Consider the following 18796-nt stretch of genomic DNA (forward strand, 5'->3'; position numbering starts at 1 on the left):
GTCTTCCCCGCTTTCCCTCTGTTTCTGTTTCCCCGCCTCCTCAGCGGAAGCCGAGCGCCAAACTCAAATTTTAGCAGGACCCGGACTCCTTTAGGATAGTTCGTGGGCTGGGCCTGCTGGACTTTTCCGGTTACTGGCAGGGGCAGCGGGCCAACATGAGCCAGGTTCTGTTCCAGGAGCTAGTCCCACTGCAGGTGAAATGCAAAGACTGCGAGGAGAGGTGAGGTTCTGCGTTACCCCGTGCCCGCGGGTGGCGGTTGGGGTCCGGCCAAGGCGGAGGGCGGGGAGAGGGAGAAGATGGCGGCTCTGGCCAGTGGCCACCGGCTTGCGGCTGGCGTCCCGGGACGCGGAGAGAGTCCCACTTGGAACCTAAGTTAGTTGCGGAGGGCGCAGAAGGAGAGTACGAGGAAATGGAAAGCTGACCCGCGTCAAGTTAATTTCCAAAAAAAACAAAAAAACAAAAAAACCCACAAAAAACCTAGCTCTGAACGGCATCATAGAAGATTATAGCCCTGCTCTTTCGTTTTGAGAAAGTTAATTTTGTCTGGAGAAGTGAAATAATTTACACGAGAGCTTACAATAAATTCACGGCCAGACTGGAGCTAGAACTTTGGTCTTGGCTCCCAGCCCTCTTTTCATTCTTTGGATTATATTGGAAGTAAATTTAAGCTTCAGCTTAAAACAGTTTTTATGGCGTAGTGCCTTTTCTTTACATTAGTTACTAAAAATAAATAACGTTTAATCGACTAAAAAACAGTAGAGGAAATGGTAAATGTCATTCATTCATTTAACAAATACTGCTTACTGGCAAAACACCTTGCCGGGTACTGGGGACATAGTGGTCAGGAAGAACAGTCCCTGTTTCCTTGGAGGTTACAGTCCCGTGGAGGAGGAAATAAAGGCCAGTCTCACAGCTAAACGCAAAATTACGACTTTGACAAAGGTGGTGGTGCTGTTGGGGTTTAATTTGAAGCCAGGTGATTTCTATTTTGTCACGCCTCTCAATGGCTGACTCTTCTCTCAACCTCGTTTCCTCATTTGTAAAACTGACTTAAGGTGCCTGCGTACATGATATGAGGATGAATCCTGAAGATGTTTATGGAAACTAAATGGTTGGAAATGTGACGTTAGAAATGAAGACCTTGCTTTATTGAGTAATGTGAAGCTAGCTTATAGTTCAGAATTAGGTCTAACGTCAGTCCGCAGGTCAGGCAAGGAGATACCAAAACTAGCATTTGCAGGTGGAGATACTGTAGGGTATTTGATTTGGTCGTTCTTTTGTGCTGTCCAGTATGAGAGTCACGTATGGTTACTGGACTTTTGAAATGGAGCTAATCCGAACTGATGTGTGGTAAGAGTAAAATGCACATTGAATTTTGAAGATTTACTTTGAAAAAGAATGTAAAATATCTTAATTTTTATGTTGCCTGTAAAGATGACACTATTTTGGATATATTGAATATAATATATGTGGGATATAAATTATTAATAGAACAAATGTTAATAAATATATTCTGTATATCATAAACATTGGAAATATTTATATTTAACATATTGATTATATTTAAGAAAATTATTACAGTTAATTTACCTGTTCCTTTTAAAATTTTTTAATGTGGTTTCTAGAGAATTTAAAATTATATATTTGGCTCATTTGTGGCCTCCGTTGTATCTCTGTTGGACAGCCCTGTTTTGGAATAATTTTAGAAATATAAAGGGGGAGAGCATCATTTCTGATTCTAATACTGGAACTCCTAATTCTTCTCCATTTCATTATGTTGTCATCACAGTTACCTTCTTAAAACGCATTGTCAATCATTTTACTTCTCTTGTTTAGAAATCTTTGATATAGTTCTATCACGTGTAACAGGGATCAGCAAATGAGCCCACGGGCCAGGTGGCCTTCTGCCCGTTTTTTTAAGTAAAGATTTATTGGAACACAGCCATTCTCATTTAAGAATTGTCAAGCTGCTTTTGTGCCGTAAGAGCAGACATGAATAATTGTGACTGAGACCTTTGGCCTGCAAAGCCTAAAGTATTTACTATCTGGCCCTTTACAGAAAATATGCTGGCCCCTGACCCATAGGGAAAGTGATCCAGACTTTAAATATTCAAGGCCGGTTCAGCTCAACAAATATTTATGAATACCTACTGTGTGCCAGGAATTGTCCTACCTGCTGAAGTGGTCTAGCTTCCTCTCTTTTTACACCTCTGCCTCTCGACGACAACAACAATAATGAAAACAATTTTCATTCTGGGCCTCAAGGAACTCACACTTAATAGGGGAAACAAAAAGATCTTCTTGGGAGAGGTAGAATAGCACAGGTTAAGAGTTCAGGCTCTGGAGCCAGATTATCTGGGTTTAAATCTCATTTCTGTCACTTATTGACTGATACCGTACAATCATTTTTTTCTTTGTGTCTCATCTTTAAATTAATGATGATAAAAGTAACTGCCTCATCGGATTATTAGGAGGATGAAATGAGTTAATACATACACAGTGTTTAAAACAGTGCCTGAAGTATTATAAGCGTGCACTAAACATTCAGTTATTATTAAGATCTGATTAATGCATGAAGTGACATCAGTGCACTAAAGTCATAAGAAGAAACTTCAGGAAGATAACTCAGAGAACTCTGGAGGGAAGTAATGCAGATTTTGAAGCCCATGGTTTGACACCAACCTCTTTTTTAATTTTTGTTTTAGAAGTTCTGTTCCCCATATGCTTGTCATGTAAGACTACTTATCCATTCCATGTACCTCATACCCTCATTCCTGCTCTTCTCCCTGCCTCAAATGGTTTTTCATAACCTTCAAGGTTTGTCTTAAATCCCTTCATTATGAGGACCTTTTCAAAGTTGCCAAAGTTGAAATTAATTGCCCTTATTTATTAGCACAGTGAAGGTGAAAGGTCTGAGTTCTAATTTGGGCTCTGTAACTTGGCTTTAACCAAGTTTGTAACAGTGCACCTCAGGTTCTTCCTTTGTAAGACAGACATAACTATTAGCTTAGTAAGATTGTTGTTAAATAAGATATATATAAAGCACAGGGTAGGTGTTCAGTAGTGTGGGTGCTCAGTGTTAGCAGTCCTTCCCTTCCTTCCCCTGAAGCGCTAAAATGCTAAAATACAATCAGAAGCAAAGTCTGGATAGAGTCATTTAATCTGATTTGAGGACATGGACCATGTTTATTTCTGTTTGTATCCCTAGCATCCAGCATACTACCTGGCTTACAGTAGCTTTTATTTGTTTGAATTGAAAGGCTCAGGTCACAGCTTCTAGGTGGCGGAGGTGGGCTAGAATCCAATTCTGATAATGCCAAATCTGTCTGAGAGGGAGGATGTTATGTGAATTTATGCATTGTTCGGAGTATGACATTTATTTTGAGAAACAGCATTTTTATGAGTTTTTATTGATTTATATTGTCCTTCTGACAACCATTTAATGGAGAAAATAAGATTGTGATTTCAGATACTGTATTTTCTGAAAGTTCAGGTTTTTCTACAGTATATTTTGGGGCAGGAAGGAAAGGTTTAATCTACGGGCCTTTCCTCCTCCCTTTTTCTCCTGAAAGTAATGCATTATAGACATTTGGAATATATGCAACAATATCATTAATATCCTTCTTAAATTATATTAATGTGATTCTTCCAGTAGTATCTAAAGAATACTTTGCTAAATGATTTTTTAATTTTTTTTTAAAACAAATTTATCAGGTATGACAGGACTTTTGAAAGTGTATGTCACCATAAAAAGTTACCTACTGCAGTGTCACATCCCCTGTGGCAGGATGTTTTAGAAAAAACTGCAAGACAAAAACCAAGCATAATGACAATATAGATCAGGAAAGGTCCTCACAAACCCAACTTAATTCACTTATCTTACAGATTAGGAAATTGAAAGTTTTTCCCCCAAGAATACTTAATTTTTCTTAAAAGATTTTATTTATTTGTCGGAGAAAGAGAGAGAAAGCCACACACACACAAGCAAGGGGAGCTGCAGGCAGCTGCTACTGAGCAGGGAACCTGATGCAGGACTTGATCCCAGGACCCTGGGATCATGACCTGAGCCAAAAGCAGACACTTAACAGACTGAGCCATCCAGGCATCCCCAAAATACTTCATTTAAGTAGAATTAGAGTAGAAATCTAATGTTTCACATATATTGCGCTAGATAATAGAAAAATAGAAAACATTTTCTGTTCTAAAAATAATTCTTCCTATCTGTGGTATTTGCCAGTGCTGCTTGTTCTTTTTCAGATAATGTAAGTTATGGTAACCTTATCATATGGTAACATCATCATACTAAGATTTAGCATCCAATCATTTGTTCAATAGGAAGTTTAACTAAAATGACATAAAAAAGCCAAAAAAATTATTTTTAAGTTGGAGCATAAAAAAATCTGGACAATTGAATCTGTTCTTGGTCAACTGTTACCAAGTTTTTCCAACACTTGGTTGCTATACCTTTTACTTCTTTTACTTCTGCACTGGATAAGTAGCAAAATGTGGGAAAAATTTTAAAACAACTTTGGAAGAATAGACTAAAATTCTATTTACTTTTGTTTCCTACACATCAGGAAACAGCCATTGTTATTTAATTCTAGCAAAATATAGAACTTTTATACTGAGATGTTTTTTCACCAGTTCTTCCCTTTATTTCCTTAATCATTTAAGCATCTTTGCTCAGTTTGATAAATGGTTATGAGCACCTTGATTTATATGCCTTTGTCTGATGCTGAATTCTCTGAGATGCAACAGAGAATGTGGAAAGCTATGGGTTTTTTTGAAGTTTAGAGTTACTCTAGGTTAAGGTGGGTAATACACTGTTGACATACTTCTGTGGATGTATTGAATAGGGACTATATTGAGCAGATGTATTTGGTGGATTTTGTGTATGTATAAGGGAGGGGAATGTGTTATCTTACTTCCTGGATTGTAAACATTCCATGTATTCCAGTACTGCTTCACATTTTAAGTTTTTTAAATGGAATCTTATAAATCAATTAGATTGTTTGAAATGGTAAATTTTTTTTAATGTAGGAAATTGCTATTAAGTCATTGGTTTGTTTGGCTTTCAGTAGGTGCTATTTCAGGGTCTGGGCAGTAGGTTATATTCCAGGCTAGTAATGGGAATTCCACATCGTTTATCTCATTTGATTCTCACAACAATCCCATTTTATAGGAGAGAGAAATATAATCTCTGGTAAAAACCTGATTATTCACTAGTGGAAGAACAAGAACTTAAACTTCAAATCTGGTATGCTTCCGAAATATCTGTTCATAACTTAGGGAATACCAGTGGAAGATCTTACACCTTAAGACTGAAAACTTCAGCTCGGACGAATGAGTGCTAATTCCTTCCATACGAATGTTTCTGACAATTGGGTATATCTTTTCGTACAGGAGAGTAAGTGTTAGAGTGAGCATTGAACTACAGTCAGTTTCCAATCCAGTTCACAGAAAGGTTGGTATTAATTTCTTTTGAAATATTTTCATTTTTGGGGGGAAATGTAATTTCTTTGCATTATAATACTTTTGTTCTTTAAGAATGTGAGCTCTTTTGTTACACAAACTTGCTTTTTAGTTTTGGGCCAGTTTGTAACTTGCAAATCTGGGGTGGTAGAATCTACTAAGACAATGACTGAGAGATTATTATACCATACATTTCTTTTTTTTTCCTTTTAAAGATTTTATTTATTTATTTATTTATTTATTTGACAGAGATCACAAGTAGAGAGGCGGGGGTGGGGGTGGGGGGGTGGGGAAGCAGGCTCCCTGCTGAGCAGAGAGCCCGATGCAGGGCTCTATCCCAGGACCCTCGGATCATGACCTGAACTGAAGACAGAGGTTCCAACCCAGGCGCCCCTATACCATATATTTCTTCCTCTTCCTTTTTTTTTTTAAAGATTTTATTTATTTATTTGGTTGGGGAGGAGTGTGCATATGGGGGAAGGGACGGAGGGAGAGAGCACAAAGAGAGTCTCAAGCAGACTCCTCGCTGAGTGTGCCCTACTCAGGGCTTGATCTCACGACCCTGAAATCATGACCTGAGCTGAAATGAAGAGTCAGATGCCCCACTGACTGAGGCATCCAGGTGCCCCTGTACCATCTGTTTCTAAAGCATAGAGGAAGGGTTGGGGATTGGGAGAATTGGTTAGGTTTGCCCAATAACCTTATAAGTTGCTAGAATATATTTGCTACCCTGTAGAATTGGCATTTCATGTTGCACATGTGAGGATAGAATGAATGGAAGCACTGCAAAGAGATATTTTTGAATCTGTACCTTTTGAAGGGAGGCTTTTAGAGCATCAGTCCTAGATGATCTTCAAAAGTATGAGTCATTAGCAGTGATACGGATACAGACAAGATGACTAAGAAGTACAGCATCTGTTTTCTCTGTGTCATAGCTTTCCCTAAACATGATATTCAAGGACCTTGTAGTATTAGTAGTAGCTTCAGTTTTTTATAGCATCTTGGGGTGAATTTCAAGAAGTAACTGCAGTAGAAGCTGCCTAAAGAACAGGACATTCTGAGGTAGAGCAAATACCCAGATTGCTAATTTTCTGGAGAAGAGATTATATGTTATATTTTTTACATGTTATTCCTTAGGCCTTCTGTTCCTCTTCATTTTCTAGCTCTACCCATAAGTGTTCAGATTTTTCTAGGACCCTAGCAGTTCCTCCGTAGCCATAAGTAGATTTTATTTCAAAGTGGAAGCTTATTCTTAACCTGAGTGCTGATTAGTTCTTCATTAGGCTTCCATCATCTTGTTGCTATGTCTGTTTTCGTCACATAAATGTTCTCTAAAGTACATAATTTCCGTGTACTTCTCTGTCAGCTTTAGCTGCTGTGATGTTCTGCCATACTGTAAGTTTATGTAGAAAGTGATCTTTATGAGAGATATTTACTTCACGTGAAACTGAAAACAGATGGAGCTCCATGTCACCGGCCACCTGGAGTAGGAGAGCATAGGCCCATAGGAAGAAGCCCTGGCAACATGTTACTTGATACCCCTGTCCTCTGCCTGAGAGGCAAATACTCCTTTATTAGGATACATGATCGCTTGTCATTTCAGCTGATATATTGGCAGTTTTGAAGTATTAGACAATTAACTTGTGGGAAACTGAAAATATAATTGAATATGATGTGGCCAGTGGTAAAATATTATCATGGTATAGTGCAGCAAGGACTAGGTCTCAATTCTTCCAAGCTTCTAATAGGAAGGTATTCCTCTGCCTTCAACTCCTAGCATTTAATTAGTTTGTATAGACCCCTACATGGCTCTCAAGGAGCAGAATATCTACCCCTGTTTAAGATTCTTAAGTCTCTTAAAGACTAATGAAAACCCAGCTGCACCAGAAAACAAAGTCACCCAAGAATATTGGTGATACATTGTTGTTATTGGATAATTTCACTTTTTTTAAATTAATTTATTTGATAGAGATCACAAGTAGGCAGAGAGGCAGGCAGAGAGAGAGAGGAGGAAGCAGGATCCCTGCCAAGCAGATAGCCTGATGCGGGGCTTGATCCCGGGACCCTGGGATCATGACCTGAGCCGAAGGCAGAGGCTTTAACCCACTGAGCCACCCAGGCACCCCGGATAATTTCACTTCTAAGAAGGAAGACATTTCTCTAAAAGCCTATCTATTGAAAACATTAAAAAATAAAATCTTTCTTTTAGGATTTAGTTATCCGTCTGACTGATGATACTGATCCATTTTTTCTATATAACCTTGTTATTTCCGAGGAAGATTTTCAGAGGTAACTAAATCTATTTTTCTGTTTTTATATTTAATCTAGGAAATAAGTTTTATTAATGTATTGGTACTATTGTCTTTGAAATGCAACGTATTATGGACCTTTGGTATTTTGAGAATGCCGGACTGCTTATACTATAATTATTCAGGATGTTTTTGAAAGTAAATATTCCATAGCTTATCAGAATTCTGCTTAAAACAGCTTGAATTTGGAGCTTCAGCTAAATATATTGACTTTTCCCCTCCCATGGGATAAATTCTATAAAAAAGTTCTCTAGTTCTTGATTTTAATGGGTATTTGGTAAATAATAAAAGAATATTTTAGGGTTTAAATTATAATTAAAGATAGTAATTAAATTTTTTAAAACTCTTTTCTTCTGTATAGTTTAAAATTCCAGCAAGGCCTTCTGGTAGACTTCTTAGCTTTCCCACAGAAATTTATAGATCTCCTTCAGCAGTGTACTCAAGAACAAGCCAAAGAAATTCCAAGGTAAGTCTCATGAGAGCACTAGGTCATTAAAATTCTCTCAAGACAAACTCTTCTTTGTAAGACAAATTGATGGCAAGATATTTTGTATGTGTTATAAGTACTCCTATTTTTAACTGGGTTTAGGGCTATTAAATAACAAATTTTAAGGAATCATGGTTAAAATAAAAATATTTACTCCTTAATTTTCATGTCTTGACAGAGTCATTACAACTATCTGAAATAATTTAGCAGCATCAAGTACATGATTTTATATTGAACTTGGATAAGAGGAATGAGTTTGTGTTTGTATGTGTATATTCATGTTTGTGTGATACTAAAGCCTGATCCTTTTATTGTAAAGTTGACTAACCTTTGTCTTTTGGTTTCATCAATTGATGATTGTTGTTTGAATCACTTATTTTTTTTTTAGGAACTACAAAGTTATGCATTTCTAATTCCGTCCTTTTATATTTATTAAGTATAATTCTTTTATAAAGGAGAACTTTTCCTCATCAGTTTGGGCTGTTTGATTACTCTGGAAAGAAAAAGATAAATGCTTAATTCTTTTAAATTGTCAATTTTTAGAGTAAAGAGTTGTTATTTTAATTACTTTTGTGATTTCAGTGGGTTTTTGGTTTTATTTTTCTGCTTTGTCTTTCATTGTGAGCTCATGAACATTTGTATATTCAGCGAATTACAGTAAATCCTTTCTATGTTTCTTGCTCAGTTTTTTCATTTTGCTATTAGTTTATCCAGTTTTACCACTGGGAGTCCTTTTATATTGGCTCCTATGATTCCAGTGTGCCCTCTTTCCCAGTGTTTCTAATCATCGATGATTCACTGGCATTTATTCAGTGGGAGAATTTGACTATCTCATAAGTGTTGTTATTTTGTGATACTTTCTTTTCAAAGGTTTTTGCTACAGTTAGTTTCTCCATCACCTATTTTGGATAACTCACCTGCCTTTTTAAATGTGGTAGAGACAAATCCTTTTAAGCATCTTACACACCTCTCATTAAAACTTTTACCTGGAAGTGATGTGGAAATAAAGAAGTTTTTAGCCAGCTGTTTGAAATGTAGCAAGGTAAGATTTAAATTCAAGTTACTCTTTTAAAAATAAGTACCAGAAGTCTCTGATAAAGTCACTGAAGAGCATAGTGCTATTAGTTTTTGTTTTCAGAATAAAGTATTTGTAAAGATGTCTAGTAAGTTTTTATAAGTAAGGAATTTATTTTTACCTTATTAGGTTTTTTTTTTTTCTCCATTTAATCAAGATACAGTGAGAGTAGAACTGGGCCAAAAATTGAAAAACTAGGTCCCATCATTTTTATTAATTTTCTGTGATCTGGGGCAGGTCACTTAAACTGTTTATACTATGGTTTCATCAACTGGTAGGTAAGTATGGAAATATCTACTACTGTATTACACCTGTCTCAAGGAAAAAGATATGAAAGAGTATATTGAGAATTACAAAATGCTCAATAATTTTATAAAGTATATGGAGCAAGAAAAAAACATTAGGATACCTCTTTATAGTTTTCAGAAAGTCGTTTTAGTCGAAGCTATAGATTAGTGCATCTCAAATTATAGTGGTACATAAATCCTCTAGAGATCTTGCTCATTCTGATTGTGAAGCAGAAGACCTAAAGTAGAACTGGAAATTCTGCATTTTTAACAAAACTCTCAGGGTGATGCTGATGCTGTACAGATGATTAAATTGTAAACTGTGTAATTTTATTTTATAAATAGGAAGAAAAATTATCATTGATTCAATCACTAGATGATGTTACTAGGCAACTGAATTTCACACAAAAGGTAATGCAGATTTCATTTTGTCTTTGTGAGTCCTCTAAATATTGGCTCTGAATTACTTCTCGAATCCTATCCAGGCTTTTGTGTATTATTTTTTAAAGCATGTTATCTTTGAATTCCTTTTCCTTTTTGTCACCTTTCCTCATGAGTAAATTGTCTTAATCTGATCCTTTCTCTGATAGTTGATTCCATCCAAACATTTGTTACCTTCCAGGTCTTCATTAAATAATATATAGTACCTGTCACATGTCAGTTCTTTGCTCTTTTTTTCATCTCACACCTCCTGTCTAAAATGATGTTTCAGTTCGTATCTTCTAACCTTTTTCCTTCCATACGAGTGTTATGACTTACTCTGATAGGCTTATTATCATTTCAGTCAGAGCTACTACTTTTTGCCCTTAGTCCTTAAAACTGAGGACCTTAGTATCTGATAAGTGGCATGGCTTCAGGCAGAAATTGTCCTGAACAACATAGCCCATCAATTTGATTGTGTGTAAGTGAACCACTCCATGCAATTGACTTGCTCTATCCTGGGCTGCTTTATTTCTTAATGTCACAGGAGAAGATTGGGTGGTGAAGAGCCAGACTTAACTAAAAGGTTAAAGATAGTTAAGCTTGCCTTCTGGGCCATGTTAGCTCTAAAATTCTTTTATTCTAATCTTGATTTCCTCAAATTAAAAAAAAATGTGTAGGAAGAGGCTTTGATGTTTTGGAAAGCTGTGATTCCTTTTCTTTAATATCCTTTGTAAATATTGTCATGTTCTAAGGTAATAACATTCACAAGACTTGATTAATATTTTGAATTGAACTCTAATACAGACATTATCAGAAAAAATCCAAGAATTAGATAAGTTGCAGAATGAATGGGCATCACACACAGCTGCATTGTCAAATAAACATTCCCAGGAACTGACAAATGAAAAAGAAAAGGCCTTGCAGGTATGAACATTAAAGAAAATAGAAAATTATTTTGTTGCTGCTGTTAGTCACTTTGTTATAAAAGTAATATATGCTTGTTTTAATATGTTCAAACATTACAGAAGTATATAAAAAAATAAAGTTGCTCCTTAAAATTCTTATTACATAGAGGTAATTTTATAAACATTTTGATATGTGTTTTTCCAGACTTTTCTCTTTATATGTAAATAATATGTCCTTTGTAAATATTTGTTGGTATTTACAAATTTAGGAGTATGTAAATCATATATTTGTACATGCATAGTGGGTTTTGGTTGTATTCTGTGCTAATGGGGTCCTACAGTATATATTGATTATAACTTTTTTCACCTAACATGACATCATAGGTCATTCTTTATCAGTTCAGATATTCCTTTTTAGCGGCTACATAGTATTCATTATTTGGGTATAACATAAATTAACTACTTACCCAACTGATGTACATTTAAATGCTTCAGTATTTGGCTGATGCAAATAATACTGCAATGAACATTCTTTGTTCCTTGAAGTGAGATTGTAGTATACCTATATAAGATACTATTGGATATTACAAATATGCTAGCCAAAAAGATTTTACCAAATCTAAAAGATAGGGTATGACAGGACTTATTTCCCCCTATTTTTTTTCATCTTTATGAAGTTTTTAATTTTAATTTTAATTTAATTAATTTTAATTTAATTGTTAACATACAGTGTTATATTAGTTTCAGGTTTACGATACCGTAATTCAACAATAATATACATTACTCAGTGTTCATCATAAGTGTACTCTTTAATCTCCATCACCTGTTTAACCTATTCCCTCCACCCCACACCCCTGCTCAAATAACCATCAGTTTGTTCTCTACAATTATGAGTCTCTTTTTTGGTTTGTCTTTTTTTCCTTTGTCCATTGCCTTTTCTTCTGAAATTCCACATATGGGTGGAATCGTATGATATTTGTCTTTCTCTGATTGACTTATTTTGCTTAACATTGTACTCTGACTCCATCCATCTTGTTACAAATGGCAAGATTTCATTCTTTTTTTTGTGGCTGAACAGTGTTTTGTTATATATATATTTATATCTAATGGAACACACACACACACACGCAAACAACCCACATCTTCGTCATCCATCTGTCGGGAGATGCTTGGGCTGCTTCCATAATTTGGCTATTGTAGATAATGCTTCAGTAAACATAGGAGTGCATATATCCTTTTGAATTAGTGTTTTTGTATTCTTCAGGTAAATACACAGTAGTGTGATTACTGGATCTTAGGGCAGTTTTTTTGTTGTTGTTGTTAAACCTTTATTTTCCTTAGTAATCTCTACACCCTGTGCTCGCTTCAGCATCACATATAGTAATCTCTACACCCAATCTGGGGCTCGAACCCACAACCCTGAGATCAAGAGTCACATGCTCTTCTGACCGAGCCAGCCAGGAGCCCTTATGGGTGGTTCTATTTTAAAAATTTTTTTTAAAGATTTATTTATTTATTTGAGAGCGTGAGTGAGAGAGAATGAACAGGAAGAACGGCATAGAGAGGGAGAAACAGACTCCCTGCTAGGAGCCCGGATGTGGGTCTCAATCCTAGGACTCTAGGATCATGACCTGATACAAAAGCAGATGCGTAACCAACTGAATCACCCAGGTGCCCTTCTATTTTTAATTTTTTGAGGGACCTCCATACTGTTCTGCAGTGGCTGCACCAGTTTACATGAGGTTCACGAAGGTTCATTTTTCTCCACATCTTCACCAGCACTTTTTGTTGTTAGCTGCTTTATGTGTTTGGGTGCTCCCCAAGTATGTTGAGTGCGTAATAAAATATATGTTGGGTACGTAATTATCTACAATTTTCGTATCTTCTTGTTGGATTCTTTCCTTAATAAATTATACAGTGTCTTTGTCTCTTGTTATGGTCTTCGTTTTATTTCTTTTTTTTTTCTTTTTCAAATTTTTATTTACATTCAAGTTAGTTAACATATAGTACAATATTGGTTTTAGGAGTTGAATTTAGGGATTTATCATATACATATAAAACTCAGTACTTATCATAAGAAGTGTCCTCCTTATTACCCATCACCCACTTAGCCCATCTCCCACGTACCTCCCTCCATCAACTCTCAGTTTGTTCTCTATCATTAGGAGTCTCTTATGGTATACTTCCTTCTCTCTTTTCTACTCCCTTCCCCTATGTTCATCTGTTTTGTTAGTAAATTGCACGTATGAATGAAATCATATGGTATTTGTCTTTCTCTGACTGACTTATTTCACTTAGTATAATACACTCTAGCTCCACCCACATCATTGCAAGTGGCAAGGTTTTATTCTTTTTGGTGGCTGAGTAATAGTCCGTTGTGTATATATGCCACATTTTCTTTATACATTGATCATTTGGTGGATATTTGCTCTCTTACCACAGTTTGGCTGTTGTTGATAAGTCTTTGTTTTAAAGTGGAATACCAGTTTATACTGCCATTCTGAGGGTGTATGATTATAATGCACACATTTTCATATGCGTCTTGACCACCTGGATATTCTTATAGGAAGTTCAAGAATTCTCTTGCTTATTTGAATCTTTAGCCCATTTTTATTTTTATTTTTATTTTTAAAGATTTTTTTTTTTATTTATTTAAGAGAGAGAAGGGGAGAGTGAGCGAGCACGAGAGAGAGAGCGAGCACAACCTGGGGGAGTAGCAGAGACAGAAAAAAGCAGACTCTGCGCTGAGTCTGGAGCCCAATGTGGGGCTTCATCCCAAGACTCTGTTGTGACCTGAAGCGAAGTGAGATGCTTAACCAACTGAGCCACTGAGGTGCTCCTAGCCCATTTTTAAATTAGACTATTAGTATTTTACTTACATATTTGTCTGATCTGGACATGAGTCCTTTGTCAGATATATTGTATTTAACTTTTTAACTGGAGTATATTTTTGTGGAGTACAATATGAGATAGGTATTTTTTGATATCAAGTCAGTCATTTGTTCTAATACCATATATTCCACTGATTTAAAATGCAACCTTTAATATATTCTAAATTCCTGGGACGCCTGGGTGGCTCAGTTGGTTGGACGACTGCCTTCGGCTCAGGTCATGATCCTGGGAGTCCCAGGATCGAGTCCCGCATCGGGCTCCCAGCTCCATGGGGAGTCTGCTTCTCTCTCTGACCTTCTCCTCGCTCATGCTCTCTCTCACTGTCTCTCTCTCAAATAAATTAAAAAAAAAAAATCTTTAAATTCCTTTATATATTTGAGCTTGTTTTGGAGTGTTGGGGGGAACTAATATCTTTTGGGATTTTTTTTTTTTTTTCCTTTTGGGATTTTCTAACCCAGAAGAGAGAATATCTTTTCATTTATTCAGGTCTTATTTAAAACAGGCTTATAGTTTGCCTTTTATTTCCCTCTTTTCTTTCTTTGTTCCTTTTCTTCTTTTTAATTTTTTTTACAGTTCTTACTAAATTTTTTTGCCTAAGAGATTTTACAGTACTTGCTCTATAAATTGGACTGTGTCCCACCACCATGATAACTTTCTGATTGTTGCTGTTGTGCATTAATGTCATACTCATTAATTGTACATTATATATACCGATTCTGATAGATTTAGGGCTGATTGTCTTAGGTTTTTCAGGTAGATATATAATGTATAAAAATGGTAATTTTTAAAAAATTAATGTCTTTTTTCTCGTATAGAAAAATGCTAAATAGTAGTGGAATCCTTTCCTCATTCTATTCTTTTTTTGATAAATAAAATATCTCCTTTTTTTTAAAGATTTTATTTATTTATTTGACAGAGACAGGCAGAGAGGCAGTTAGGGGGGGTAGGCTCCCTGCTGAGCAGAGAGCCCGATGCAGGGCTTGATCCCAGGACCCTGAGACCATGACCTGAGCCGAAGACAGAGGCTTAACCCACTGAGCCACCCAGGCGCCCCACAATATCTCATCTTTAAGAATGATGTTTGCTGTGCATCTGAGAAAGTTGTCTTTTGTTCTGGGTCCTGAGAGTTAATCCAAAGAGTGCTAAATTAGATGAAGTGATGTTGAGGGATTTAATCAAATAATCATGTCATTTTTCCACTTTAATGTAATAAATGATAATGGATTTTTTTTTTTTTTTGGAGAGAGAGCTGGTATGTGGGGAGGGTTTGGTACTGGGAAGGGCAGAGGAAGAGGAGAGAGAATCTTAAGCAGGCTCCATGCTCAGTGGAGAGCCTGATTCAGGGCTCAATTTCATGACCCTGAGATCATGGCCTGAGCTGAAATCAAGAGTCAGATACTTAACCGACTGAGCCACCCAGGTGCTCCATAGGCGGTGATTTTAAAATTTTAGTGTGTATCAGATTACCTGCAGTGAACAAAGTAGAAAATGTACATGTTGTAGTTGTATCTCTCACACTTCCTTTCCTTTTTTTTTTTTAAACAAAAACTCCAAAATTCTAATATCACTGGAATAAAACAAGTCCTTTATTTTTCTTGCCTTTATTGCCTTCAGTGTGTTTAATTACCTTCTTCAACAGTTACATTAGCATCTTTCCCAGTTAACTCTTTATTCTTGATTGCTCCTTCAGGGTTTTCTTCCCACCTTCATTTTCAGTCTTTTTTGAACTTTTTCTGTTTTTCTCTTATTGCCTTCTCCCTCCTTCCCATTTTTCAAAAAATGAGAGAATTTTAAAGTAGTTATATAAAATTCTATGTATATATTATACACACACACACACACACACACTTCTATATATAATATATATAAAATTCCAAGTATTTTGTGAGGGAGACACTCCCCTGTTCTTTTAAGAATTTTTGAATAGGTACTTTTTTGGAATGTAATTTTGCAACTTACATCACATTTTGTATTTGTTTTTGTTTTTGCTTTTTTTTCTTTTTAACTAGGCTCCACACCCAACATGACATAAACCTACTGAGCCACCCAGGCACCCCTGTTTACATTTCTTGACCTATAATTGATCATAAATAATCTGAATTTTGGATGTATGTCTGTGTACAAAAGCAATCATAGATTTATTTCTAATTGTGAAAAATTGGAAAGTCCCTACCCATTTTAATGCAGGGTTTAAATGAATTATAGTATATCCATAGAATGGAATATTGTACAGCTATTAAAGTGTTTACAGAGTTTTTTTAATGCTCTGAAAAGGTACAAATGCAGGGTATCGGGATGGCTCAGTTGGTTGAGCGTCTGACTCTTGATTTTGGCTCAAGTCATGATCTCAGGGTCATGGGATTGAGCCCTGAGTTAGGCTCTGCATTCAGCTCAGAGTCTGCTTGTCCCTCTACCTCTGTTTCTCCCCTGAGCTCTATCTCTAAAATAAAATCTTAAAACAAAAAGAAAAGGTACAAATGCCAAGGAATAAAAAGTACAATTAAGTTGTATCAGTGGTTTGGTCTTAAAATATGTTAGTTAAACTTAATGTATATTGTATGTGTATGGGTGATGTCAATATAAATATATTAGCAATATATAGTCCCAAAATAAATATACTACAAATATTTATAAATACTTTAAGTGACTCCCTGGATGGGATTATTGGTTATTTGTAATTTTCTTTGTGCATTTAAGAGTATGTATAACTTTCATAATGCAAAAAAATACTTTATGTTTGAAAGGTACTTAGGATTTGATAGTGTTCATCAACAGAAATGATAAACAGACTAGTGGTATGATTCAGACAGGCACAAGAGATTACACAGTTATAACCACATTCAAATTTTATCTTGGTTAAATGTTGCTACTAAATGTAAGACTGAACTAATGAATAATACCTTGTTAATTTTAAAATTTTAGATTTTTTTGTTATTAAAAATATACATTGTTGTAAAAAAATGAAATAATACAATGGTATTTAAAATGAATACTGGAAATTCTCTATGTACCTGCTCATTTTTTTTTTTAAACACAAATAGGTTTACACTATACTATTTTGCAGTTTTTTAACCTAATCATATATGATTCTTCCCTTAACTTGAAGACTGTCCTTCTAAATATATGAGGGTTTTACAGAAGCAGGAATTAAGGACAAAATCATAATGGTAAATTTGCCTTTGTTGACCTTTTTTCTTCATGAAATCCATAATTGAAAATAGATCCTCTTTAAAACAGGGAAATGTTATAATCACGTCGAAGAATAACTAAGATTAATTTTTCTTCAAATCTTCCTGTATTTTATTTGTTTTTGGGTTTTTTTGGTGTTGTTGTTTTGAATTTTGGTACTATATTTTTATTATATAATAGGCACAGGTCCAGTACCAACAGCAGCATGAACAACAGAAAAAAGATTTAGAAATCCTCCATCAACGAAACATCCAGCAACTACAAAACAAATTATCTGAGTTAGAAACAGCTAATAAAGACCTAACCGAAAGGAAATATAAAGGAGACTCTACCATCAGAGAACTTAAAACAAAACTGTCTGGTGTTGAAGAGGTATTGAACTTTGGGTTTGTTTCCCTCTACCCCCAATTTAAAATAACATTTTAATTTGGTGACTTTATTACTTGTGTAATACTTCTGATGCTTTTCAAGGTTGTCTTGGTGGTATTAGGGTAATCAGATGTTGCAAAAAAAACTTGAGAATCTAAAATCTGGTGAAAAGGGGTAATTCAGAACAGAACTGAGGTAAATTTGGATATTTTTAGTTATGGTCTTGAGCACTTCATTGACGCCGCCTTTAGATTTTTCAGTGTACTTTTGATTTCCACACTGTCTATAGCTCAGCATATTCAGTCTTTTTTTTTTTTTTTTTTAAGATTTTATTTATTTATTTGTCAGAGAGAGAGGGGGAGAGAGAGCAAGCACAGGCAGACAGAATGGCAGGCAGAGGCAGAGGGAGAAGCAGGCTCCCTAATGAGCAAGGAGCCCGATATGGGACTCGATCCCAGGACGCTGGGATCATGACCTGAGCCGAAGGCAGCTGCTTAACCAACTGAGCCACCCAGGCGTCCCAGCGTATTCAGTCTTGACTGGTTCGTTCAGCCTACTTAACGTGTCAGACAATTATATGAAGTTGTGTCTAATAACAATGACGTTAGTAATTATAATAACTAAGGCATACTGAACACATGCTATGTGAAAGGTGCTGTTTAATTGCTTTACATATATTAACCCATTTAGTTCTTATAACAATGCTTTTAGGGGCGCCTGGGTGGCTCAGTGAGTTAAAGCCTCTGCCTTCGGCTCAGGTCATGATCTCAGGGTCCTGGGATCGAGCCCCACATCGGGTTCTCTGCTCAGTGGGGAGCCTAGCCTGCTTCCTCCTCTCTCTCTGCCTGCTTCTCTGCTTACTTGTGATCTCTCTCTGTCAAATAAATAAATAAAATCTTAAAAAAAAAAAAAAACCAACACCACCAACAAAAAACAATGCTTTTAAAGAAGGTACTATTATTCCCATTTTGCAGATGATGAACTAAGGCACAGAGAGGTTAAGTAACTTGTCTAAGGTCACATAGTAAGTGGAAGAGCAAGGATTGGAATCCTCTTATTTGCTTGTCTTTAGTATTCCCTTGTTCTTTCAGGCAACAGAGACATTTTGAAAATCTTGCTATAGTGGCACATTATTGATGGTTTGGCCCTGATGATAGATTCCTTCCTAGCATTATACATTATTATCATGAATTAATCAGAAAATGCAGAAAATGCAGATTGAAATACAAGCATCACCAGTGTTGCTCAAGCTTATGATACTTCCCACTCCATTTCACCAGTCTCTTGTGCTTAGGAAACTCTAAAGCTTGACTGATTTTATGTTCAGATTCTCAGTATTCTGCCCCAATAGGTGTTTTTAGTGTATCCTCCCTGCTCCCTTTACTGT

The 18796-nt window shown here is 35.9% G+C and overlaps 1 protein-coding gene across 3 annotated transcripts in view; it reads left to right on the forward strand.

Moving 5' to 3' along the window:
- Nucleotides 1-15: 15 nt before the first annotated feature.
- Nucleotides 16-18796, forward strand: part of SASS6 (SAS-6 centriolar assembly protein) — a 49539-nt gene continuing 30758 nt past the window's right edge. The window contains exons 1-8 of one of the 3 annotated variants that reach the window (XM_047728054.1): nt 16-220; nt 5405-5465; nt 7683-7762; nt 8144-8248; nt 9140-9311; nt 9977-10042; nt 10859-10978; nt 17221-17412. In XM_047728054.1, coding sequence (XP_047584010.1) covers nt 156-220; nt 5405-5465; nt 7683-7762; nt 8144-8248; nt 9140-9311; nt 9977-10042; nt 10859-10978; nt 17221-17412 — 861 coding nt within the window. In that variant the 5' untranslated portion in view covers nt 16-155. Of the gene's footprint in view, nt 221-5290; nt 5466-7682; nt 7763-8143; nt 8249-9139; nt 9312-9976; nt 10043-10858; nt 10979-17220; nt 17413-18796 lie in introns of all 3 variants that reach the window. The other 2 variants (XM_047728055.1, XM_047728057.1) reach the window with 2 other exon arrangements.

The sequence above is a fragment of the Lutra lutra genome, chromosome 4 (genome assembly GCF_902655055.1).
Source record: "Lutra lutra chromosome 4, mLutLut1.2, whole genome shotgun sequence".
Classification (NCBI taxonomy): domain Eukaryota; kingdom Metazoa; phylum Chordata; class Mammalia; order Carnivora; family Mustelidae; genus Lutra; species Lutra lutra.